This window comes from Rutilus rutilus, assembly GCF_951802725.1.
Source record: "Rutilus rutilus genome assembly, chromosome: 19".
In the NCBI taxonomy this organism is placed as follows: domain Eukaryota; kingdom Metazoa; phylum Chordata; class Actinopteri; order Cypriniformes; family Leuciscidae; genus Rutilus; species Rutilus rutilus.
Window position 1 is genome coordinate 16,776,713 of NC_140232.1, and position 26,874 is coordinate 16,803,586.

At 41.7% G+C, this 26,874-nt stretch overlaps 1 protein-coding gene across 1 annotated transcript; it reads right to left on the reverse strand.

Moving 5' to 3' along the window:
• Nucleotides 1–647: 647 nt before the first annotated feature.
• Nucleotides 648–26,353, reverse strand: LOC311278336 (zinc-alpha-2-glycoprotein-like). The gene is made up of 8 exons (XM_084389096.1): nt 25,569–26,353; nt 7,031–7,116; nt 4,611–4,868; nt 4,123–4,401; nt 3,456–3,746; nt 3,198–3,323; nt 3,004–3,045; nt 648–2,894 (listed from the first exon to the last, which is right to left on the reverse strand). Exons 2-8 carry the CDS (start codon nt 7,077–7,079, stop codon nt 2,872–2,874), a joined length of 1,068 nt encoding a protein of 355 aa, XP_084245222.1. The 5' UTR covers nt 7,080–7,116; nt 25,569–26,353; the 3' UTR covers nt 648–2,871.
• Nucleotides 26,354–26,874: the final 521 nt, after the last annotated feature.

The window sequence follows — 26,874 nt, forward strand, 5'->3', positions numbered from 1 at the left end:
GAATTTTTTTTTTTTAATTGAGATTTATACATAATCTGAAAGTTGAATAAATAAGCTTTCCATTGATGTATGGTTTGTTAGGATGAATATGTGGCCGAGATACAACTATTTGAAAATCTGAAATCTCAGGGTGCAAAAACATCGAAACACTGAGAAATTCGTCCATTTATGTTCTCGGTTGTGCTGCATTCACTCAAAAATCAATGTTTTATATGTTCACGGTAGGAAATTTACAAAATATCTTCATGGAATATGATCTTTGCTTAATATCCTAATGATTTTGAAATAAAAGAAAAATCGATAATTTTGACCCATAAAATGTTTTGTTGGCTATTGCCACAAATATACCCGTCCGACTTGTGACTGTTTTTTTGATCCAGGGTCACATATGTCACATTATGGCAACTTTGGGCATTTGTATAAGGATGCAAAAAAAAAATTATTGGACATGACAATATCAGATGCCTTGAAGTTGCGAGTGAGAAGAGCTTGGATAAAACACAAATCTCCTTTTGACCAGCAAGAAAAGAAAACTTATAAAGTGATATTATTCTTTAAAAACATTTCATAACTGTTAAACATTCGTTACCTGTGTTACATTCCTTTGTGGTTTCATCGTTTAATGGTCATTTTCATAACAACCCAAATTACATCCACCAAGCAAATGCTATTTTTTTTAATGCTTTCAACAAATAGCATGTACAAGAGTAGCTTCCATAAGAAGAACATACATGTTTCACAATACAATAGAAATTACACAAAAAAAGAGAAAAGGAAAAGAAAAAAAGAAAGAAAACAACAGAGAGCATATCTATATATTGTTGAATAAGCATAAATGAATACTTAATTGAGACTCCAAGCAGCAAGTGCTTGTTGATAGAATTTAGAGTTTAATTTGAAGTTTTTCAATTTTATGATTGCACATTAAAATAAATTATTTGCCATATACAGAGATATACATATACAGAGGGATTGTATTCCATACAGATCATGGGTTTTGAGAAAATATTGTCTACGCTAGTTTATTTTAAAAGCATTGTTCAGAGAGTTAAAGTCAAAGAGCAATTATTTTATAATTATTTAGCAACGTAATTGGCTGCCAACTATCAATTAAAATAGGATCTTTATTTGGTTTTGAAATTAGGGTGGCCTCCCTTGACACATCAGGGTTGGAGGAAGCAAAGCTCTTTCAAGGCTCTCCATAAAAACTCTGAACAAAAAAGTAGCTACGGTCTTCCTAAATGCTTTATAAAATTCAGCAGTTATCATAGGTGTGACTGGCAAAGGACAAAAAAGCAGGAAAATACATGGCGCACCTACCATGACGTGGCAATAGCAAAAAAAAACGTCGACAGCGGTGAGCGGTCATTATGTTAACCAATACCCGACCCGTGCCTTGCACGCACGCACAAGTCACACCCCTGAGTTATACCATCCATTCCTGGAGACTTATTTTTCAAATAATTTATGGCATCAATAATTTCTTCTAATTCTGAGAGGGGCTTCGCATAGTATCCTCTATGCTAAGATGCTTTATGTTGGGCAAGGACTCAAAAAACTACTCGAAGAAGTAGGAGATTGTTGACAAAAATTAGAGGTGTAAAGATAACTATAAAACTCAACAAAAATGTGCAATGATTTTGGGGTCCTCAGCAATATCACCATTAATATTCTATTGCTCAATATAATTATTTTTGGATTGCATGCCTCAAGTCTAAAAAATAGTCAGAGCTCTTCTCGCCCTCTTCAAGCTATTTTGTTTGAGATCTTATAAAGGCTCTTTCAGCCATTCTTTTGTAAATTTCCTCTAATTTAAGTTTCTGCTCAGTAAGTTCTGTTTAGTCCAATTCAGACGTTTCCTCTAGCCTACTTTTTTAGAAGATGGAAATTTTACTAACAATTTTATCCTCACCAATTTTCCTAATTTTGCCATTGCCATTTCACTACAATACTTTGAAAAAAATAAATAATCTAATTTCAAATTAAAATTTTTTAATCATTTTTTGCTTTATTCCAACAAGATGAGATTAGTTTTTCTATGCTGGTGATTATCTCATGTTGTAGTATTGAATTATTTATTTTCCAGTATGCTGATTTTCTATTTAAGTTTTACAAAGATTTAAAGGGAATACTTGAAAATGGAGAAAGTTTTATATCTGTGATAATATTTTACTTGGATGTAAACCAATAATCAATCCTAGACTGCCTTATTGATGAATTATTACTCCAAGTAAAAGATACTTGTGATGGGTGAGATTTTCTACATGCATCAAGTAAGAAAAAACTCCTCTCTCTTGAAGCTCATGAATTCTCAGATTCCTGTGCGAATAGCCTACCAACAAGGTTAGTCGTCTCTCTTGCTCCTTAGCACACTTGACAGCTTGTTTCAGTTGATATTCTGCATGAGTACCTTTGTCTTTCAAGGCATTGATGTTGGTGCAAATAAACTCAATTGTTTTTGGTGATTTGTTCTGCACCAGCCGGGAAAGTTCTGAGATCTGTGCGAGGATGACCATTGTGTGTCTGTCTACAGTGCTATGTTGTTTGGGGATGGAGACTTGCATGGAGTTTCAGGGAGAGATGGAAATTCTTCCTCCACCAGTATAAATTCATCCAGATCAGTGTCTTGTTTGAGATAATCATGCAAGTTGTCTGTAACCACCCATTGTTGTGTCCGAAGAATCACTGTGTTATTAGAGTTAGCTATCTTTCAAAGTCTTCTTTGCAACAGTGTTACAAGTCAATTTAAGTATTTGGGAATGCAGAGCTGATCAAAACATGTGCAATCAAGCAGCCATCTTGGAAACTCCCCAAAATGCTAATTTTCCCATGTGTTGTCTTGATTTTTATTTATGTAATGACTACATAGATTCAATTTTCATCTTGCGTGGAGGCTGAAATCAATAAAACATTCCTTTGGTTCCATTTCTAAACATTTCCCAAAATTAAACTTAAAATGAACATATTGCTGACTTGTATACTTGTAAAACACAGTATACTCACATGGAGGGGAGTATTCATTCTGTGACGTCTCAGAGCCTTGTCCTGAATAAGATGAAATAAACCAGAATAAAAAGTCACAATCACAAAACTGTATACGGTAAACATTGAAAGAGCCTCTTCTAAAGGAACATTATGTTTGGTTTCATTTTCTAATTGAGCATCAAACGTAATGAACTGGACCGTAGAACATTTACCAGCAGCACGTCTCTTCCTCCATATGATGAGTGCAGTTACGATGAGAACAGCCACACACATTAACACCAGCACACAGATAACTACAGACAGACTGAAGGATCCTCCTGGGTCATATTTATCTGGATCTGAAATTGTGGTGAATTAAAAAAATACACAATAAATACAAAAAATAAAGATATATAGGCTACTGAAGTAGTTGTTGATATCAAAAAGGCCATTTTGTTTGTTTGCTTGCTGGGTTGGGCCTTTTTATTTACCAAATATAATGTCCAGTTTGTTGTCCAGATTGAGGTGCTTCATTGTACAGTTGTATTTATGCCCTTCACGTAGTTCTTCATCGCTGATCACTAAACTCTTCCTCATCTGGTAAGTTCCGTCTCCGTTGGGCAGAATCTGTCCTCCTGTGATCTGATCATCATCCACAGGCTGATCGTCTCTGAACAGGGTCAGGTTAATGTGACGGGGGTAAAAACCAGTGGCCAGACAGCTGATCTGAAGCCCTTGAGCGTCTGGGAGTTTCTTCCCCATGAGTCTGACTCTGGGTTTCACTACAGAGAATAATGAGAAGTGTTACTGTTTATTTATTTTTATTTATTTATTCATTTAGCTGACGCTTTTATCCAAAGCGACTTACAATTGCTATATATGTCAGAGGTCGCACGCCTCTGGAGCAACTAGGGGTTAAGTGTCTTGCTCAAGGACACATTGGTGTCTCACAGTGGATTCGAACCGGGGTCTCTCACACCAAAGGCATGTGTCTTATCCATTGCGCCACACCACCCCACCCTACTGTTGTTATTTATGTTTCATAACGCATTCAGAGGCACACATTTTCTGTCAGTACCGCTGTCTGGGTCATATTTGTTGATTATACTTTTTTTTCTATCTTAATTATACTGAAGATAATTAGGTTGATTCTCTCACCTTTTCTCATCACATTGTTCTTTTCCAAATACAGGTACCTCTGCAAAGTTTTAACGCAAATAGGATGATAAACATGTTCATATAAAAAGTGTATTTGAAGCTTTTCTACTTGGTCCCATGATATCATCCATGGCTTTTTCAAATGGATATCGTTTTTTTCCAGGTCATAGGTGAACTCCTCCATACAATGTCCATCAAAAGCATCCCAGGAATGAATTGGACCTGGTTTATCATCATTCAACAGTTCACATCCAGCAAGTCTCTGAAACACACGTACACCTTCAAATAAAAGAAAAAAAAAGATTTTATTAGTCCTCACTCTGACACTGACACAATATAAAATGTATTGGACTGAAAATGAATATTATGGACTCTATGATTACCCTCTTAAAGTCTTACATCGAATTTTTTAATAAAATTAATAAAACACATAGAAGCTACATCTGTTATTAAATTATTTGTTAATGATGATAATGTATAGTTCTCACCATCTGTGTGATTGAGGTGTTTATTAGCATAAAGATCCCGAGTTTTCATGCTACTATACATGTCTTGAAATATAGCACCAGCATCACTTTTCTCCTCATCATAGTATTTTGAATCACTGTTAGTGCGATAGACAGGTTTCCATGTGTTTGAGTCATAATATACTATTTCCAGATCATCCAACATCACCACAACACTGAACTCAGGAAATGGTGTCTTTCCAACTATATATGTTGCCAAAGCCATCAGTGAGTGAGAACCTGTGTACACAAGGACAATAAATATTAGTACAGATTAGTCAAATTAGACCATAATTCAATTAAATTCAATTAAAAAACTTTAGAACATATTTAGACCATAACACATGACTATACATTTCATTTCAGACTTATCTTCCTCTGGCATTATAACTGAAGAAGAAATGTTATCTTTAAGATGTGTGTGACCATCATATGACAATAGAAGAGTGTTGGTACGTGAAAGGAGAGCACAGAAATATTCGGATTTATAAAACCGTGCGCACACACATCCTACAAGCCATCCAACAAGCAGTTTTCAATAAATCAGAATCAATTCTAAATGTAGCTTTTGCGGCTTCATGTCACGCCCATAGTTGCCCATAAATAGTCCGTGAAACGCCCACAAGTTAATATTCATCGATTGCGAAATCATGGCAAACACAGAGAGGAAAACCAAGAAACGTAACTTCACTCAACTAAGAGCGCAAGATCAGCCATTGTGCGTCATTACGCATTGTGATGGCATCATGGAATTTTATTACCATCCATTTGATTGCATCTGACAAGCTGCAGATGTGTTATGAGGATGAATTGCATAACATGCCAATATTATTGCAGAACATATTTCACTTTTCTTTTTGCAAATATGTGTTAATTTGCATTTCTGTTGTAATCTTAGTTTGATTTTTTTTGTTTTGCACTGCAGATCGATCAAACGGGTGTTCGTGTAGGCTGTTAATTGTAAGACTTGCTTTGTGAAGTCTTCATGTTATTTATGAGAGGCAGTATTGCCATTTCTTTTACACAACGGTCTACAGTTCCACACACTTTCACGTGCTAAGTTTATAAATGAGGCCCCTGGACAAGTCCATAGTTGAGTTTATGACAAGACCATGATACTTTAACACTAACAATATTTTAAAAAAGCAGCAGGCCATTGTGCAAAATTACAATTCACATAAAAATATGAATATTTCACACATATTATTAATTGTTCACCAGGCAGACACATTATTATAACCTAAGATCTTCCTAAACTTCCTAACTCAATATTTCTCCTTTTCTGTATGTCACAAAAAATAAAATAAAAAAGATATTCAAAATCTGAAAAACGATCCAACATTCACTGACAAATAGGAAAATTGCAACGTTAAAGGGATAGGTCACCCAAATATAAACTCTACATTTAGGCTACTCACCCTCCAAACATGTATGAGTTTCAAAAGAAGATATAAAAAATCATTTTAATTAGGCTATATTTAATATTAATTATATTTAATATATTTAATTTTAACTATAAATAATAAAGTACAATAGAATAATAAATGATACATTTGCCATCCTACTGTAAACAGCTGTTAGCTAAACATCACAATTAGATAAGGGAATACAGTCAACCACATTCATGCTGACCTTAGCTATTTAAAACATAATAATAATTAATAATTTCTGGACATTGACTCTCAGTCTTTATTCACCTTTTTCTCAAGTTTTCTCAATAGAATTCATAAAAGTATTGAATAGAATAGCATAGTTCTAAAAGGGGCACGTTGTAACAGTAGCCTATTACAACATGCCCCACCTGCACAACTGGGATTAGTGTCTTCTGCTAGTTAGCGAAGCATTAAAGAACCATATCAACTGTTAAATAACATATTGGAGATTAAAATAATATCAGATTTGAAATTTTAAATAATAACACCAAATAGACGTGAAAAATTAACATAAGTCAGAAATTAATTTTGTTATGGTTAAATACATGTTCAGTGATATCTTCCAAAGATTATGAATTTTGGCGAAATTATTTCTCTATATAGTATTAATATGGCAACTAGTAACACTAGTTTCGTCATGCTAGCACAGTGGTCGAACTTATGGCTCGCGAGCCACACATGGCTCTTTGGCAAAAATCATGTGGCTCGCAAGGTCTCTCACCCTCATCATTTCAACAAACGATCGATACAAAATTAAGACAAATCAACAGAGATCGTCTCTCTGCAGAAAAAGCAGCCAACTACAATTCCCTTGTTGTACAGCCTACCGAAGTTAATGAAAAGTTTGTGATAATAATAAGTAATTATAGTTTGTAGGACAAATAGTTTTACTATTCTCACACACATTAATAGAATAGCTTACTTTCGCGTTGCAAAATAAGGTGATAGGAAAGCATTAAATTAACTTACCTGCATTGACAACTGTCAAGCACGACAGCATATACACAATCTTGAGCATTCTTTAAATTAACGAATCCAGGTGTTATGGATAAACTCTGCAAAAAATAAAAAAAAAATAAAAAACGCGTAGGGTGAATTGCCCTAATGTGGGACACTGCCTAATGTGGGACACCTAAGGTCTAGTGTTTGTAGGTCCCCCATAAATACATGAATGACAGTTAAACTATGGATTAGACAAAGCTGTGGTGTCATGTGATCAAAATCACATGACCTATCAAATGTCCAATAATATTTAAGGGTGGAGCAATCATCAAACAGGAGGCACCTTGTGTGAAGACCATCCGAAGGCCAGTGACATAGAGTTTTAACCAGTTTGATATTAAGGAGTTAAATACATTTTAAACAATGCAATCCTGCAACTTTTTAGCCTAATATGCTTATGAAATGTTTGTCCATCAAAAAATAGTCTAACTTTGTGCGTATCAACTATATATTTTATATTTTTATCAAATTTCTTAGTGTCCCACATTAGGAAATGTGGTTTCCAAATCCGGGACAGTATGATCAGCCTAATGTGGGACAGTACTTCATTGAGTCAAAAATGTGTGGTGGGGCATGGTTTGTGGGACAAACATGGTTATTTACATGGTTTTAGTCTTGTAATGCAATATTACAATACTGTTAATGCAGATTTTTACAGTCATGTGAATTTTTTATTCTTGGAGGGCGGTTTGAAGGCTCTTTTGTGCGTGTGCATGCCTACATACGTGTGTGTGTCTCTCTCTATCTCTCTTTCTCTCTCTCTCTCTGTGTGTGTGTGTGTGTGTCATGTATGTGTCATGTATGTGTAAAAGGTATAGTTGACTTAAAATTAAAAATAGCTCTGAATTTAAAAATGCCGTAGAAAACCAATAAAGCAATTCCACTTTATTTTATGCATCTGATTAATTCAATGAAATGCATTTTAGATCACAATGGTAAAGGTGAGAAAGACAGGGACAGATTGTCATATGCAGAAAGAGAGGCAGAAACAGGTAAAGGATAAGAGAAAGAAACTTAATCAGTGGAGGCATGACAGGATGAGAGGAGCCAGAGGAGTATAGGCAGATTGTTGAGGATGGTGGGGTCCCTCAGCTGACTGTTGGCCAGGGCATGGAATGTCCCTAAATCTACTCTCCAGTGAATCTAAAATAAAAGATTTTACTATTCTACATGTATCAATGTGATTTTTTGGTGTTTTATCATAGATTTTTCAGTGTCCCACATTGGGGACACGTTCTGTCCCACATTAGGAAGCTGCAGTTTTTCTCAGACGACTTGCAATAAGAGCACTAATATGTCTATAATTTATCTTATGAATGGGTTATCTGAATTTTCTCTTTTGATTTGATTAGGATACATCCTGGGTTCTCTTACGAGAGGTTCTCTCGTATTGCGTAAGCTAGCTTACGCTGCGGGAAAGTCTCCTTTCACGAGATACTGAAGCCAAAAATTATCCTAATTTTTTAAAACTTGTCAACGCAGTGCGGCAGCCTGCAGACCTAGGGCAAGCGAATCGCGTGCCCATTGGCTGCTCTGCGGCAACTGCAGCAGCCTATGGCTGAGCCTTGCGCGTGACGTCACGTCCAATGAGCGCGCTTGGCGCGCTTAGTGCGTCACAGCCCGTCATTAGGGGTGTGGCTTAGAGTATATAAGCAAGGAACAGAGGCTGCTTCGCTGATTTCTGTCTCTTCAGCGAAGCTCTTCGCATCGCTGATCTCCGAGGAAGCCGCCGTTGAATCCAGCGACCAGCACGCCGAGGATCTCAGCCTGAGGACGCCGGCCGCTCGCCGCCTTCAGCCTTCCCTGCCTGCTGCGCCATCCGGCACATATATCCTTTTTTTCTGCTCTGTGTTGTGTGTGTGTGTGTCCGCCGCGACACACTTGCATCTAAAAGAGCGCGAGGCGTTGTTTCAAATGCCTCGCACATCCTGTGGCTCGTGCAGAGCCTCGCTCAGCGACGGAGACCGCCACGTGCTGTGCGCTCTCTGCCTGGGTTTTGACCACGCTGTTCGCGCTCTCTCCGAGGGCGGCTGCGAACAGTGTGAGGAGTTACCGATGTCGACCCTACGGGCTCGACTCGCTAAATTCGAAGAAACTCCATCTTCTCCGGCCGCTTCTTCCGGGCCACGAAAGAAGAAACGTCGCTCTCAAAGGCCGCCGGAACTGGACGCTACAGCTGAGCGCTCGCCGGAACCTCTCCCGCGAGCCTCGCTCTCTCCTTCCCCCCCACCCTTCTCCGACGCGCAGCGGCCGGCCACTGCCCGCACTGCCGTCGCCCTGGGGGATGATGCAGATGATGCCGCTGACAGCTGCTCTCTGCTCGCGTCTGACAGCGAGGAGTGGTCGGGCTCTCACCGCTCCGCCCCCTCTACTCTGGAGTCTTCTCGAACCCGCGCTAGTGTTGACGCAGAGCTTCTCCGCCTCCTCACTTTAGCGGTCGAGAGAATGGGACTGGATTGGTCTCCACCTAAGGAGCCGGAGCCCAATCGCCTTGACGGGTTTTTTCTGCCTAGCCGCCGCCCTGCGCCTGCCTCTAGGTCAGCACCCTTCCTGCCTGAGCTCCACGCCGAGCTCTCTAAGTCCTGGAACGCTCCGTTCTCCACCAGACTCCGCTCGCCAGTCTCCTCGGCTCTCTCCCAGGTGGACGGAGCCGCCGAGAACGGCTATAACGGCATCCCCGCCGTTGAGGATGCTGTGGCAACGCACCTTTGCCCGCCGTCTGCTAGATGGCGCTCAAAGTCTGCCCTGCCGTCTAAAGCCTGCAGGACCACCTCAGCTCTCGCCGGCCGCGCTTTCGCCGCCTCCGGCCAGGCTGCTTCCGCCCTGCACTCAATGGCTATTCTTCAGATCCTTCAAGCCGACCTCCTCCGTGAACTGGACGAGAAGGGCTCGGATCAGTCTGCCTTAACCGATCTCCGCAGCGCTACGGATCTCGCGCTGCGCGCTACCAAGACCGCTGCTCAAGCCATCGGCAGATCCATGGCCGCGCTCACCGTCATCGACAGACATTTATGGTTGACGCTCGCGGACATGAGTGAGTCAGAGCGCGCTGTGTTTCTGAACGCACCACTCTCGCCCACCGGCCTCTTTGGCCCTGCGGTCAGCGGAATTGTGGATCGGTTCTCTGAGGTACAGAAGGCGTCGCAGGCGATGGACCTCTTCCTGCCCCGCCGTTCGAGCTCAGCCACAGGCCGCCCTCAAACTCAGCCTCCTGTGCGCAGCTCTAACCAGCGCTCTTCCAGGCCCCCCAGCGCTTCGCAGCGACGCCAGGGCAATCGCCCCAGGTCGCGCTCGACCAGCCGTCACAGACCGCCGCCCCCACGGGGCCCGCGGTCCAAGATCGCGTTGAAGCCCGAGCCCGCGAAGTCCTCCTAACATCCGCAAGGAGGAAAAGATGGTTGAGTCCCGCTACGGCCGGACCGCCATCAAAACGCACAGCTCTGTCAGTCCCCTATGTTCAGGCTACTGCAGCAGCACACACCGCAGCCAACGAGCCAGTATTTACACTCGCTCGCCTGCACACAAACGCCGTTTTCTCGGCGACCCAGATAAATCTCAAAAAGAGTATAAGTGCTTTAAGTGTAGAAAATGTGCCCACACCCATGTGCTCACTGCTTCACACAAGTACAATCCCCATGGTAACGCGCCCAGAGCGCTCTCTCATAAAGCGGCCTCACACCGCTCGAGTACTAAATGTAGTAAAAGTGCCCACACTTCCGTGCTCACAACTACTCGCTGCTCGCTTTGTCACTCAGTTACCTCAAATTGCTACGGCTCAAGCCGCAGGGGTATTAAGTGTAGAAAAAGTGCCCACTCCCGTGTGCTCACTGCCTCACACAGACCAGGTTCCCATGGCAACGCGTCCAGAGCGCTATCTCTCAAAGCGGAAACTTTCCGCTCGAGCATCAAGTGTAGGAAATGTGCCCACAGCCCTGTGCTCACACCTGCCCACTGCCCGCTCCGCCAGACAGGTTGCAAACCTCATAAAGCCCCCAAACACTGGCCGTGTCATAAGTGCATATCCCGCGCCAGCTCACGAGCACGCGCGCCCACTTTCAGACACCATAATCCCCACGCCGCCCTCGCGCCTGGGTTGTTTGACAGCAGTTCACGCTCCATCGTCCGAGATCGAGCTACTAAATTCTGCACAGTCGGCCAGCCCTGTTCTTCTGCCCTCGTGTCCGAGCATCGGCGGCGCGCGCGCCGCCCCGTCTTCTCTGATACAGGTTCCCCATCCCGCGCAACGCGGCGATCTGAACCCAGAGACCATTCGACCCCTAGCTATGCATGCAAAAGCATGGGAGGCTATTCAGGGCGCGTCAGAATGGGTGCTCAACACCATAAGACACGGTTATTCGCTCCAATTTGCTCGTCGCCCTCCGCGCTTTCTAGCGCAGACGGAAACGAAAGTGAGTTTGGAAACAGCACATCTGCTTCAAGCAGAGATAACAAAGCTGCTGCGAAAAGGGGCCATAGAACAGGTGCATCCTTCCCTGAGCGAGTCAGGCTTTTACAGCCGTTACTTCCTCGTTCCCAAGAAGGACGGAGCATTAAGACCTATTTTAGATCTGAGACATCTGAACAAAGCCCTCATGAGACGGCCGTTCAGGATGATTACAACCAGACAGATCCTCGCGCAAATTCGCCCAGGAGACTGGTTTATCTCTCTCGATCTGAAAGACGCTTATTTCCAGATCCAGATAACTCCCCGTCACAGGCCATTTTTGAGATTCGCCTTCGACGGTCGAGCTTATCAATACACAGTCCTGCCGTTCGGCCTGTCTTTAGCACCCCGTACATTTACGAAATGCATGGACACGGCTCTCGCTCCCCTGAGGAGTCAGGGAATGCGAATTCTGAACTACTTGGACGATTGGCTCGTTCTAGCGCAGTCAGAGACAGAACTTGTGTCTCACAGAACAGCGCTACTCGACCACCTGGAGGCTTTGGGTCTAGCGGTCAACTGGACAAAGAGCTCGCTCTCGCCCCGGCAGTCGATTTCCTTTCTCGGAATAGAACTGGACTCGGTGGCGATGACGGCCAGATTGACGGAGCAGCGCGCGCGCCGCATCCAGCGCCTCGCTGCATCCTTCAAAGAAGGCAACCGGGTTCCCCTGAAGGCATTTCAGCGCATTCTGGGGCATATGGCCTCAGCTGCAGCAGTGCTTCAGTTGGGTTTACTGCGCATGCGCCCGCTTCAACGCTGGCTGAGAACGCGCGTATCCCATCGAGCCTGGACGACCGGCGGCTCGCTAATCAGAGTGACTCAGGTCTGTGTCTCAGCCCTGCAGCCCTGGCTAGCAGCCGAATGGTATCACACGGGAGTGAATATGGGAGTGGTTTCACACCGGAAAGTTGTCTCTACAGACGCGTCCAACCTAGGTTGGGGAGCGCTCTTCGAAGGCAGACCGGTCTTTGGCCACTGGTCAGACCAGGAGAATCTCCTACACATAAACTGTCTAGAGATGCTCGCGGTCGAGAAAGCGCTCATGCACTTCCTCCCTTTCCTCCGTGGTCACCATGTTCTAGTCCGCACGGACAACACTTCAGTAGTGGCCTATGTGAACCGCCAGGGCGGTGTCAGATCAAAGCAACTCTGCGCCCTGACGGAACGCCTCCTCGTATGGGCTCAGCACTCTCTGCGCTCTCTGAGAGCATCGCATGTGCCTGGCCATCTGAACGAGGGCCCCGACAGACTGTCCAGGGACAACGTTCCCCCTGGGGAGTGGTCTCTACACCCCCAAACAGTCCAGTCGCTGTGGCGCCGCTTTGGCAGAGCGAAAGTCGACCTCTTTGCGTCAAAAGACAACGCACACTGCCCAGCGTTCTTTTCAAAGAGCGAGGACGCGCTGGCCCAGTCTTGGCCCAGCGGCCCGCTATATGCGTTTCCGCCAGTCTCTCTGCTGCCTCAGGTCATCGAGAGAGTCAGGAAAGCGCGCCACACAGTGCTCCTCATAGCCCCGTTCTGGGAGAACCAAGCCTGGTTCCCGGAACTCATACAATTGGCAGACTCAGCCCCCTGGCCGATTCCGGTGCGGAGAGACCTTCTCTCTCAAGCCCGCGGCTCGATTTGGCATCCCCACCCAGAGCACTGGTCTCTGCATGCGTGGAGCCTCAACAACTACATGCTGATCTACCAGAAGGGGTGATGAACACGATCATACAATCTAGAGCCCCCTCCACGAGGCGGCTCTACACGTCTAAATGGTCTGTGTTTAACAAATGGTGCACTACCAAAGGGCTCAATCCACAGACATGTGGGGTCTCGCAAGTATTGTGTTTCCTTCAAGAGCTGCTGGACGCGGGCAGGTCCCCCTCCACGCTCAAAGTCTATGTCGCGGCCATTTCAGCGCTCTCTGTTTCAGAGCCGGGCCGCGCATTAGGAAGGAACGAGTTGGTCATCCGCTTCCTTAGAGGAGCGAGGAGGATGAACCCCCCGCGACCCCCTTCGGTTCCTATGTGGGATCTTTCACTGGTCTTAGACGCACTGAAAGCACATCCCTTTGAACCGTTAGAAACTGTGGATATGAAATACCTCACGCTCAAAACCGTTTTTCTGATAGCACTGTCTTCAGTAAAACGTGTGGGAGACCTTCACGCGTTATCCACTAACGCTGCGTGCCTCGAGTTCGGACCTAATGACTCTAAAGTTATTCTCAGACCGAGGCATGGGTACGTCCCAAAAATTTTGGGCACTCCCTTCAGAGCGCAGGTCATTTCCCTTTCAGCCCTGCCGATTACTGGCTGCGAGGCAGATAGTCACCTCCTCTGCCCAGTTAGGGCGCTGAGAAGCTATATTTCGCGCTCCGCCGCCTTCAGGCGTTCAGAGCAGCTTTTTGTTTCGTTTGGTGGGCGCACCAAGGGTCTCGCCGCCTCGAAACACACTCTGTCCAGATGGATAGTCGATGCTATCGCAGCTGCTTACGCATCTAAAAACCTGCAGTGCCCCTTGGGCATTCGGGCACACTCCACCAGAGGCATGGCCTCATCGTGGGCGTGGTCCAGTGGGATTCCCATTCATGACATTTGTGCAGCGGCAGGCTGGGCCTCCCCCTCCACATTTGTTAGGTTTTACAACCTGGAAGTTCCCGCTTTGCAGGCCAAAGTGCTATCAGTCTAAGTCTCGCGTAAGCCAGCCCACTGTCTGTGCGCGGGCTACGCTGCTGATTTAGCTCTACTGGTTGAGCTACACTATATGGAAGTGTTAGTTGGACCGGCTGTGCCGCTCCCTGCCCCATATTATGTGCTTGTGTACTGTGGTATCTTGGCCGCCCAGCTCCGCTTCGCGTTCCCTGGGCTTCCCACGGGATTCATTCAGGATGCTGGGCGCGCGCACGGCGTTGACAAAGGTGTTCCCGCAGCGTAAGCTAGCTTACGCAATACGAGAGAACCTCTCGTAAGAGAACGTACTCGGTTACTAACGTAACCTCTGTTCTCTCTAGAGAGGGAACGAGTATTGCGTAACCCGCCGTGCTCTCGCCACGAGCTCATTTTCGCTTCATGCGACAGAAACCAGCGAAGCAGCCTCTGTTCCTTGCTTATATACTCTAAGCCACACCCCTAATGACGGGCTGTGACGCACTAAGCGCGCCAAGCGCGCTCATTGGACGTGACGTCACGCGCAAGGCTCAGCCATAGGCTGCTGCAGTTGCCGCAGAGCAGCCAATGGGCACGCGATTCGCTTGCCCTAGGTCTGCAGGCTGCCGCACTGCGTTGACAAGTTTTAAAAAATTAGGATAATTTTTGGCTTCAGTATCTCGTGAAAGGAGACTTTCCCGCAGCGTAAGCTAGCTTACGCAATACTCGTTCCCTCTCTAGAGAGAACAGAGGTTACGTTAGTAACCGAGTACGTTTTTTAAAATGGTATTGGGTGTGGATTTAATGTTTTGGTTACACATCGAAATATGTCACAGAAGTCTGAAGTGCAAAAAATGTCCCACATTAGGGCAATTCACCCTACATGCGCTTGTCCCTTAACACGATCCCAAGTCAATGCAAAATCGGTCTTCAGAAAAAAAACAGGTGTTTTGTAGCCTTCTTCTATGTTCTTTGATAATTGTCGTCTTTATAACTTAGCTGCTTAAAATTAAAAGACAGTGAAATATTCTTCCTCAAGACGTGTTAACCCTCTTTCGTTTTATTTTTAATTTCACTTCTGTGTGGGTGGTAGGCTAGCCTACCTGAGGCGCATGATTTTGCTTTAATATTGTGAATATGATTTATGAACCCAGTGTCATAGGCCTATATCTCGCGTGGGTTGTGCTTGGGTCGGAGTGTTGGCGAATGGCGATAAAGCGCAATGCGGACATTGAATCCTATAAGAGACTTTTTGGTAATACTTTTGTTAAGACTGGAAAAACTGGAAGAACTGGAAGAGAGAGCTACTCTCTGAGAGAACAAAGGAAATTAGATTTGAACTCACCATTTGAGATGCAAAGTCTCACCTCAGAACACATCTCGCCCCCTCTTCTCCACTCCCCCACATGTAATTCACCCAAAAATCCATATGGTTTAATGTGAATAGGAGAGCGGGGCACAACCTAACGCTGGGCGAGTTGTAACACACTTGTTTTAAATACTTCCACACATGCTAGCATGATGAAACTTAGTGTATTTACTAGTTGTCACATCAACAGTATATACAGAAAAAATTGTGCCAAAATTCAGAAATCTTTGGAAAATATCACTGAACATTTATTTGACCATAGCAAAAGTAATTTTTTTACTTAGGCTACATTATTTTTTCATCTCTGTATTTGGTTTTTATTTAAAATTAGACAAATCTTATATTATTTTAATCTACAATCTGTTATTTAAAAGTTGAGATGGTTGTTTAATGCTGATCTAACCAGCAGAAGACACTAGCCGGGTTTAAAGGGATACTCCACTTTTTTCGGAAATAAGCTCATTTTACATCTCCCCCAGAGTTAAACAGTTGAGTTTTACCGTTTTAGAATCCATTCAGCCGAACTCCGGGTCTGACGGTACCACTTTTAGCATAGCTTAGCACAGATCATTGATTCTGATGAGTCCAGTAGCATTTCTTTCAAAATGACCAAAGAGTTTCAATATTTTTCCTATTTAAAACTTGACTCTTCTGTAGTTAAACCGTGTACTAAGATCGACGGAAAATGAAAAGTTGCGATTTTCTAAGCCTATATGGCTAGGAACTACTCTCATTCCGGCGTAATAATCAAGGAACTGTGCGGCTGTACCATGAGTGCAGCAGGCGTAATGATATGACGCAGCGCCTGAAAATAGTCCCCAGCTCGGTAACTTCTTCCAACGTGACCGGGACTAAGTTTGTCTAACCTATTAGACCTATTTTCAGGCGCTGCGTCATATCATTACGCCTGCTGCACTCATGGTACAGCCGCACAGTTCCTTGATTATTACGCCGGAATGAGAGTAGTTCCTAGTCATATAGGCTTAGAAAATCGCAACTTTTCATTTTCCGTCGATCTTAGTACACGGTTTAACTACAGAAGAGTCAAGTTTTAAATAGGAAAAATATTGAAACTCTTTGGTCTTTTTTTTTTTTTTTGTTACTTCTTTTTTATTTTGAATGTTCTTCAGATCCCCATTTACAACAATTACTTCCACACAGAAACAATACCCTTTACAGGGGATCATAACATTCACACATCCTTACGTGTATGATCAATTCCAAAGAAAAATATGTCCAAAGTTACAAGGATATAAAAAAAAAATTGTTAACAATGTTTAAAGTAAACAATTTAAACAGAACAAACATCAACTTAAAACAAAACATGGGTTGTATACAAGTTCCCCTGGCAACTATAACCAGTTATTTCTACTGATCCTCCATCACTGTCATTAATGGTGCCCATCTTTCAATAAAAAGTTCCCTCTGTAATCTCAACGAATATGTAATTTTTTCCATAGTGTAGATATTTCTCAAAATTGTTAGCCATTCAGCTTGGTTTGGTGACTCGTTTTTAAGCCACTTTATTGTAATTGCTTTCTTTGCTGCTATCAGTAATATCTGTAATAAATACATATTTTTCCTACTGCATATCACAACTGGTTTAACCCCTAAAATTGCTATCAGAGGATCTCTTATCAGTTCAACATTCAATACTTTATTAATATATGTAAAAATGGATTTCCAAATGTTATCCAACAAAGGGCATTGCCAAAAAATATGTGAGTGAGTAGCCATTGTCTCTCCACACCCCCTCCAACACTGACTTGATTGATCCGGATTCATTTTAGACTCATCAGAATCAATGATCTGTGCTAAGCTATGCTAAAAGTGGTACCGTCAGACCCGGAGTTCGGCTGAATGGATTCTAAAACGGTAAAACTCAACTGTTTAACTCTGGGGGAGATGTAAAATGAGCTTATTTCCGAAAAAAGTGGAGTATCCCTTTAAATCCCATTTTCACAGGCAGGGCATGTTGTAACACTGTGTTACAATGTGCCCCTATTAGAACTATGATATTATATTCTATACTTTTATGAATTCTATTGAGAAACCATGAGAAAAAGGCAAATAAAGACAGAGTCAATGTTCAGAAATGATTAATTATAAATATGTTTTTAACTATGCTGTATATCTGTAATTTGCGGTGTGTTTGTTGTCAAACTCCAAAAACATTTTTTTTTAATTATTAAGAAAATGACATTATTTTATATGAAAAAAACTTAATAATTGTATTTTATTGAGAAAATATTTTAAGATTTCTTGTATATTGTTTTGATTAGATCACATTTTAAGCTGTAATATGGTCGTGTTATGTGCCCCTCACAATGTGCCCCTCACATGTTACAACGTACCCCACCTATGGGGCATGTTGTCACATTTCACTTCCAATCTTTCAGGGTAAATAAAGAAAAAAGTATACGCTGTATTAATGAAACAAAACCACATAATTGTACTAGACATGTGGGAAATTAATTTGGGAACAAATAAATACTCTGAACCCAAAGTAGGTTTACAAAAATGGAGAAAGTCAAAAAGCGTTAGGTTGTGCCCCACTCTCCCCTAATTATCATACAGTATTACATTATGTAATTATTACACAAACCACTGTTTGTGAGTTCAAGTTCAAGTTCAAGTCTTGAGTTTTCATGCCACGCCATGTTTTTGTTTCATGTTTGGTTTTGTTTATAATAAACTGCACTTGGGTTCTCATTTACACTTGCCTCCAGTGGATCACTTTACAGAATACTTGACCTAAACCATGAACCCAGCAGTTGACCTCCTTCGTCTTCGTCAGGACAACCGGACCATTGAGGATTATGTCAAGGACTTTTGCGAAGTCTGTCACAAGGTAGATTTTAATGACGTAGCACTCAAGGACATTTTTAGACATGGATTAGACGAACCTTTGCGCTATGGACTGCCTGGGGGAAAAATTCACTTCTCACTTGAACAATACATGGACTATGCCCTGTTTTTGAGTGGTTCCTCATTTACTGTGGGTTTTACCGGTGAGGAACACCGCAAACCCACAGTATCATCTCAGCCTGAACCACTTCACGCCCTGTCTGCCAAGTCTGAGTTTTTTCACCTCATGCCTGAGCCATTTCACGTCATGCCTGCCAAGCCTGAGCCACTTCACGTCATGTCTGCCAAGTCTGAGCCTCTTCACGTCATGCCTGCCAAGCCTGAGCCACTTCACGTCATGTCTGCCAAGCCTGAGCCACTTCACGTCATATCTGCCAAGTCTGAGTCTCTTCACGTCATGTCTGCCAAGTCTGAGTCTGTTCACGCCACGTCTGCCGCCGAGCCAGTGTATCCGGACAAGATGGCCGCCGCCGAGCCAGTGTCTCTGGACAAGATGGCTGCCACCATGTCACCTGAGCCCTCAGCAGAGATGGCCGCTGCCACGCCTGAACCTGAGCCCTCAGCAGAGATGGCTGCCACTAATCCTGAGCCCTCAGTGACCGCTACACTAAACATTATGGCCACAGCCATATGGTGTGTGTGGTCGATGCACACATTTGAAGTTCACGTCACGCCTGCCGAGCCAGAGGCTGTTCACGTCACGCCTGCCCAGCCAGAGGCTGTTCACGTCACGCCTGCTGTGTATGTGTCTTCGGACAAGATGGCCACCGCCATGCCAGAGTCACGTCCCCAGATGGCAGCCACGGTGTCTGTTCCTGAGCCGTTGTCTGTTCCAGCCCATAACCCCATAGCTGTCCCCAAGAAAAAAAATTGGGGGGAGGGGCAGTAGGGTCCTTGATAAGACCATGGAGGCTGCACCCCCATGGTCCCCTGAATTGCCGGCTTCACCCTGGCCACCTGCACTGCCGGATCCGCCCTGGCTTCCTGCACTGCCGGGTCCGCCCATGCCATGCCACGGCCCAGGTCCTCCCACAGGCCACGACCCAGGCCCGTCCACGCCATGCCACGTCCCATGTCCTGTCCCCCTGCACGGGCCTGGCCCTCCATCCCTCCCCCAAGACCGCCTCCACTCCACCACCCTCCTGGAATTTAGTTTTTTTGGGTTTTGTTGGGCGTCAGGAGCCGCCCTTAGAGGGGTTTTTGGGTTTGTTCACGTCATGTTTCCTTGTCTGTCATGGGATCCCTTGTAAGTCATGTGATCCTGCCATGTGTTCCCTTGTCTGATGTGTCAGGTTGTCATTGGTTCATTGTTTCATTGTTCACAGGTGTCCCTTGTCTAGTCATTAGTCTTGTGTATTTTAGCCCTCATGTTAGCCATCTGTCTTTGTCAAGTATTGTTCCTTGTAACCACTGTTTATGAGTTCTGTTCAAGGTCATGTCTTGTTTTGAGTTTTCATGTCACGCCATTGTTTTTGTTTCATGTTTGGTTTTGTTTATAATAAACTGCACTTGGGTTCTCATTTACACTTGCCTCCAGTGGATCACTTTACATATGGGCACCTCTTAAATAAAAGAATATTCTAAATAAATGAATACATATTACATGAATTATCTTTTTTTATTTATGCATAACCCTCCCTCCCTTTTAATTTACCTATTTATTATTTTATGTATTATTAGTTGTTTAAATAATATTACTTGAATTCCATATTAGGAATTATGTGTAATTATAAGAGTTTGATATAAATATGAGAATGTTAATTTTTTTAATTTATTCATCTTTTTTCCCCCTTTTTTCGTATGTAAACGTGTCTAACTATGTACTTATTGGTTATTTTTCTAATTGTGTGTTTTTTGATGTGTTGGTGGTGGGGATTGTCACAAAAGGGTAAAAAACAAAGGAAAACAAAGTAGAAGGAAAAATAAGGAACAATTATTGGGGAAAATATTATGTCTTTAAATGAAATGTCCAATTGTATATTTGTGTTTAAATTGAAAGACATAATAAAGTATATTAAATATATATCGTAATGGGGTAAATCAAATGTAGGCTATACTGTAGGCCAATTACTAAGCTCAGATTTATCTTATCAGTTAAAATTTAGTCTATGCTTTTCTTTCTTTATTTTAATTTTGTTATTTTAAGTTCTGCTTTAAAAAGCTTTTTTTTTAGATTGTAATGTTCTAATGTTCTTTTAATAACCATAAAATGTACTACAGCTGTCAAACAAAACCAGAGAGAAATGTATTCATATATTTTAAAACAATCTAATTAAATCTTGAGCACAAAACATTGAGCCAGTAAGAAAATAAAACCTGTAGTATATATATGTATATGTACAGTATATCTACATGTACAGTATATGTATATGTGTATAGGTTACAATGATAATTGATACAAGACCTACAAATGTGTTCAATTATATTGTATAATATCAAATTGTTTATGTTAATATATATATAGTGTTAACAAAAAAATTATATACAGTGGGTACGGAAAGTATTCAGACCACCTTAAATTTTTCACTCTTTGTTATATTGCAGCCATTTGCTAAAATCATTTAAGTTCTTTTTTTTTTCCTCATTATTGTACACACAGCACCCCACATTGACAGAAAAACACAGAATTGTTGACATTTTTGCACATTTATTAAAAAAGAAAAACTGAAATATCACATGGTCCTAAGTATTCAGACCCTTTGCTGTGACACTCATATATTTAACTCAGGTGCTGTCCATTTCTTCTGATCATCCTTGAGATGGTTCTACATCTTCATTTGAGTCCAGCTGTGTTTGATTATACTGATTGGACTTGATTAGGAAAGCCACACACCTGTCTATATAAGACCTTACAGCTCACAGTGCATGTCAGAGCAAATGAGAATCATGAGGTCAAAGGAACTGCCTGAAGAGCTCAGAGACAGAATTGTGGCAAGGTACAGATCTGGCCATGGTTACAAAAAAAATTCTGCTGCACTTAAGGTTCCTAAGAGCACAGTGGCCTCCATAATCCTTAAATGGAAGACGTTTGGGACGACCAGAACCCTTCCTAGAGCTGGCCGTCCGGCCAAACTGAGCTATCGGGGGAGAAGAGCCTTGGTGAGAGAGGTAAAGAAGAACCCAAAGATCACTGTGGCTGAGCTCCAGAGATGCAGTCGGGAGATGGGAGAAAGTTGTAGTAAGTCAACCATCACTGCAGCCATCCACCAGTCAGGGCTTTATGGCAGAGTGGCCCGACGGAAGCCTCTCCTCAGTGCAAGACACATGAAAGCACACCTGAAGGACTCCAAGATGGTGATAAATAAGATTCTCTGGTCTGATGAGACCAAGATAGAACTTTTTGGCCTTAATTCTAAGCGGTATGTGTGGAGAAAACCAGGCACTGCTCATCACCTGTCCAATACAGTCTCAACAGTGAAGCATGGTGGTGGCAGCATCATGCTGTGGGGGTGTTTTTCAGCTGCAGGGACAGGACGACTGGTTGCAATCGAGGGAAAGATGAATGCGGCCAAGTACAGGGATATCCTGGACGAAAACCTTCTCCAGAGTGCTCTGGACCTCAGACTGGGCCGAAGGTTCACCTTCCAACAAGACAATGACCCTAAGCACACAGCTAAAATAACGAAGGAGTGGCTTCACAACAACTCCGTGACTGTTCTTGAATGGCCCAGCCAGAGCCCTGACTTAAACACAACTGAGCATCTCTGGAGAGACCTGAAAATGGCTGTCCACCAACGTTTAGCATCCAACCTGACAGAACTGGAGAGGATCTGCAAGGAGGAATGGCAGAGGATACCCAAATCCAGGTGTGAAAAACTTGTTGCATCTTTCCCAAAAAGACTCATGGCTGTATTAGATCAAAAGGGTGCTTCTACTAAATACTGAGCAAAGGGTCTGAATACTTAGGACCATGTGATATTTCAGTTTTTCTTTTTTAATAAATGTGCAAAAATGTCAACAATTCTGTGTTTTTCTGTCAATATGGGGTGCTGTGTGTACAATAATGAGGAAAAAAAATGAACTTAAATGATTTTAGCAAATGGCTGCAATATAACAAAGAGTGAAAAATTTAAGGGGGTCTGAATACTTTCCGTACCCACTGTATATATATACAGTGAGGAAAATAAGTATTTGAACACCCTGCTATTTTGCAAGTTCTCCCACTTGGAAATCATGGAGAGGTCTGAAATTGTCATCGTAGATGCATGTCCACTGTGAGAGACATAATCTAAAAAGAAAATCCAGAAATCACAATATATGATTTTTAAACTATTTATTTGTATGATACAGCTGCAAATAAGTATTTGAACACCTGTCTATCAGCTAGAATTCTGAGCCTCAAAGACCTGTTAGTCTGCCTTTAAAATGTCCACCTCCACTCCATTTATTATCCTAAATTAGATGCACCTGTTTGAGGTCGTTAGCTGCATAAAGACACTTGTCCACCCCATACAATCAGTAAGAATCCAACTACTAACATGGCCAAGACCAAAGAGCTGCCCAAAGACACTAGAGACAAAATTGTACACCTCCACAAGGCTGGAAAGGGCTACGGCGAAATTGCCAAGCAGCATGGTGAAAAAAGGTCCACTGTTGGAGCAATCATTAGAAAATGGAAGAAGCTAAACATGACTGTCAATCTCCCTCGGACTGGGGCTCCATGCAAGATCTCACCTCGTGGGGTCTCAATGATCCTAAGAAAGGTGAGAAATCAGCCCAGAACTACACAGGAGGAGCTGGTCAATGACCTGAAAAGAGCTGGGACCACCGTTTCCAAGGTTGTGTTGGTAATACACTAAGACGTCATGGTTTGAAATCATGCATGGCACGGAAGGTTCCCCTGCTTAAACCAGCACATGTCAAGGCCCGTCTTAAGTTTGCCAATGACCATTTGGATGATTCAGAGGAGTCATGGGAGAAAGTCATGTGGTCAGATGAGACCAAAATAGAACTTTTTGGTCATAATTCCACTAAACGTGTTTGGAGGAAGAAGAATGATGAGTACCATCCCAAGAACACCATCCCTACTGTGAAGCATGGGGGTGGTAGCATCATGCTTTGGGGGTGTTTTTCTGCACATGGGACAGGGCGACTGCACTGTATTAAGGAGAGGATGACCGGGGCCATGTATTGCGAGATTTTGGGGAACAACCTCCTTCCCTCAGTTAGAGCATTGAAGATGGGCAGAGGCTGGGTCTTCCAACATGACAATGACCCGAAGCACACAGCCAGGATAACCAAGGAATGGCTCTGTAAGAAGCATATCAAGGTTCTGGCGTGGCCTGGCCAGTCTCCAGACCTAAACCCAATAGAGAATCTTTGGAGGGAGCTCAAACTCTGTGTTTCTCAGTGACAGCCCAGAAACCTGACTGATCTAGAGAAGATCTGTGTGGATTGGGCCAAAATCCCTCCTGCAGTGTGTGCAAACCTGGTGAAAAACTACAGGAAACGTTTGACCTCTGTAATTGCAAACAAAGGCTACTGTACCAAATATTAACATTGATTTTCTCAGGTGTTCAAATACTTATTTGCAGCTGTATCATACAAATAAATAGTTAAAAAATCATTCATTGTGATTTCTGGATTTTTTTTTTTAGATTATGTCTCTCACAGTGGACATGCACCTACGATGACAATTTCAGACCCCTCCATGATTTCTAAGTGGGAGAACTTGCAAAATAGCAGGGTGTTCAAATACTTATTTTCCTCACTGTATATATATATATATATATATATACATACATACAGCGTTAACATAAACATTTCATATACAACATAATTGAACACGTTCGTAGGTCTATATTGTATGATTTATCATTGTAGCCTTATTTAAGTCGATTTTCTGTATTTATGTTTGGACTGATAGTGGTTAATAAAGTCAAATAATGGTATGTGAGAGAGTGAGTGGTAATATCATTGTGTTAGACTTAGAGTATGTGCCTGAGAGTTAGCCTGCGCTGGACCTGAGGGTTGTTCCATAAAACAAGATTAGAATACAAGCCAGGCTTATTTTGGTTAGTCAGACTTATTGTCGGTTGATTTTGTTTCATAAAGCAAACTTAAAATAGTTCGAACTCAGTTACTCTGGCAACTTATGCTGGGAAACTAGCCTGGTCCAGGGCAAGCTAACTGTCAGGCTAAGCCTCAGTTGTTACACAGATCCTCTAACACCGACCAATAGGAACACAATGACTGACACTCTCTCATACCATTATTTGACTTTATTAACCATTATCAGTCCAAAAATAAACATACAGTAAAGAAAATCAACTTAAATAAGGCTACAATGATAAATGAGACAATATAGACCTACAAACATGTTAAATTGTATATAAAATGTTTGTTAACGTTGTTATATATATATATATATATATATATATATATATATATATATATATATATATATATATATATATAGCCTATATATATATATATATATTTTTTTTTTTTTTTTTTACATAAACAATTGATAGTATACAATATAATTTAACACGTTTGTAGGTCTATAGTGTCTCATTTATCAAATATAGGCTATATATTTTGTGCCCAAGATTTAATTAGATAGTTTTAAAGATTTATGAATACATTTCTCTCTGGTTTTATTTGGCAGCTATAGTACATTTTTATGGTTATTAGAAGAACATTAGAACATTACAATCAAAAAAAAAAAAAAAAACACTTATTAAAGCAGAAGTTAAAAATCACAACATTTAAAATAAATAATTACAAAAGCACAGACTACATTTTAACTGGTAAGATGAATCTGCGCTTAGTAATTGGCTATATTAGCCTACACTTGATTAACCCCATTACAATAGTCCCTTTACAGTTATTTCTATCATAAAAATACTTTTGTAGATTTAAAATTCTAAATAAGGCACATCTAATGTCCAACAACAAAAATTTTAGCATATATATATATATATATATATATATATATATATATATATATATATATATATATATATATATATTATATTGTGGTGAGATCTGGTATTGCTCTCACGTTCCTGATTAACCCCTAGTATCAATGTGTCTAGGTGATCTTTTGCTGTCAGGTCAGAATAGGAAATAATTCCCTCAACTAGCTTGTTATCATTTATACCAGTAAATCTAAGTGTAGTCCCTACACACCCAAGGAAACAATAATAAACATTACTAACAAGACATATGAATTAAAAGCATGCTTACCTTCCAGCTGAATCGCTCTTGGAACCCTTGTATATCTTCGATGATAAAGGATTAATGTATTGCTCTGCCTATTGCTATTAGAACTGTTTGTAAAAGCTGAAGTAAGACTTCACAGTGATTGTCTTTAGAAATAAAAATTTATTTATACAAAAGATTAAAACACTGTTAATACAAAAATCAATACTTGTAGCAAATCAAAAAGAAAATGTTACAGGATATAAAACTTCAGCTTATTCAATCTCAACAGGGCAGTCCTATATGAGTGAATATTACAAAAACTAATTACCTTATCAGCAGTTCAAGCAAATCGAGTAAACATGAACTTGTTCTCATCTGAGGTTTACCAAGTTACATCAATACAGCAGAGCAGTTCAAACCAAAAAGAAATTCAGCCAGGATAATACTAGAAGAGGTTTGATTCCTCTCTAGGTATGCATTCGACACCAAAATAAAAAATGCAGCCTCTAACAATAAAATGCAGTCATATTTATACGGAACTGGGTTACATTGTTTCAATACAGTTTGGGTTTTTCCAGAGGAACTCAGTCTCATGACTGAGCTGACTGAGCTGCACACTTGGCCGTTCACAACCAAAGTCTTGCGACATTAACGGTCTTTTGCATCAGCTGGATCTTGTGATGACAGCTCCGTTTCCCATGTATGGTCATTCTTGCGTCCTTTCCGTCCTTTGCGCTTTAGACGTTTGTGTGTGTGTGTGCGTGCATATGTGTCTGGGAGTGTGTGTGTACGTTCGGAACACCATTTAGAATTCACAGATCCCACAACAATATATATATATATATATTATGTACTTTATTATGTCTTTCAATTCAAACACATTTAACACAATTACACAAATAGTTATTTAGTTAATGTAGGCTAATATGTAGGCTTCCAATTTTATGGAATATTCTTTCATTTTAGAGTTGCACATATCTTTTCAAAATGTATACTTTTGCTCTTAATTTCACGTTATCCTCTCCATAATGTACTGTATAAACTAAATCTAACCAAACATTCTTGCTTTCTCCAAAAAAAACTATTATTGCTTTAAAAGCTGTAATTCTCAGCATTCTAAATAAGCATAAGTCATCTTTGTTAAGTAGCTTAGGTCCTAAACCCAAAACTATATTTTGTATCTTTATTATATTTGGTTTCTTAAAAAATTCTTCCCTGAATTACTTCTGTTCAAATTTTTTTTTTTTTTTTTAAGTATAAAATATATGAGTGTAATGAGCTATAAGTTCACTGCAACTTATCCAACATCCTAAAGATAAATTATTATAATTAGAAGATATTTATGGTG

What these genes read in the sequence shown, in the direction of transcription:
- LOC311278336 (XM_084389096.1), bottom strand. Translation starts at nt 7,079, where the DNA reads ATGCTCAAGATTGTGTATATGCTGTCGTGCTTGACAGTTGTCAATGCA. An exon ending in CTTGACAGTTGTCAATGCAG is followed by an intron (nt 4,869 to 7,030) that starts GTAAGTTAATTT and finishes TTGTGTACACAG; the next exon opens with GTTCTCACTCACTGATGGCT. An exon ending in ACACCTCAATCACACAGATG is followed by an intron (nt 4,402 to 4,610) that starts GTGAGAACTATA and finishes TTTTATTTGAAG; the next exon opens with GTGTACGTGTGTTTCAGAGA.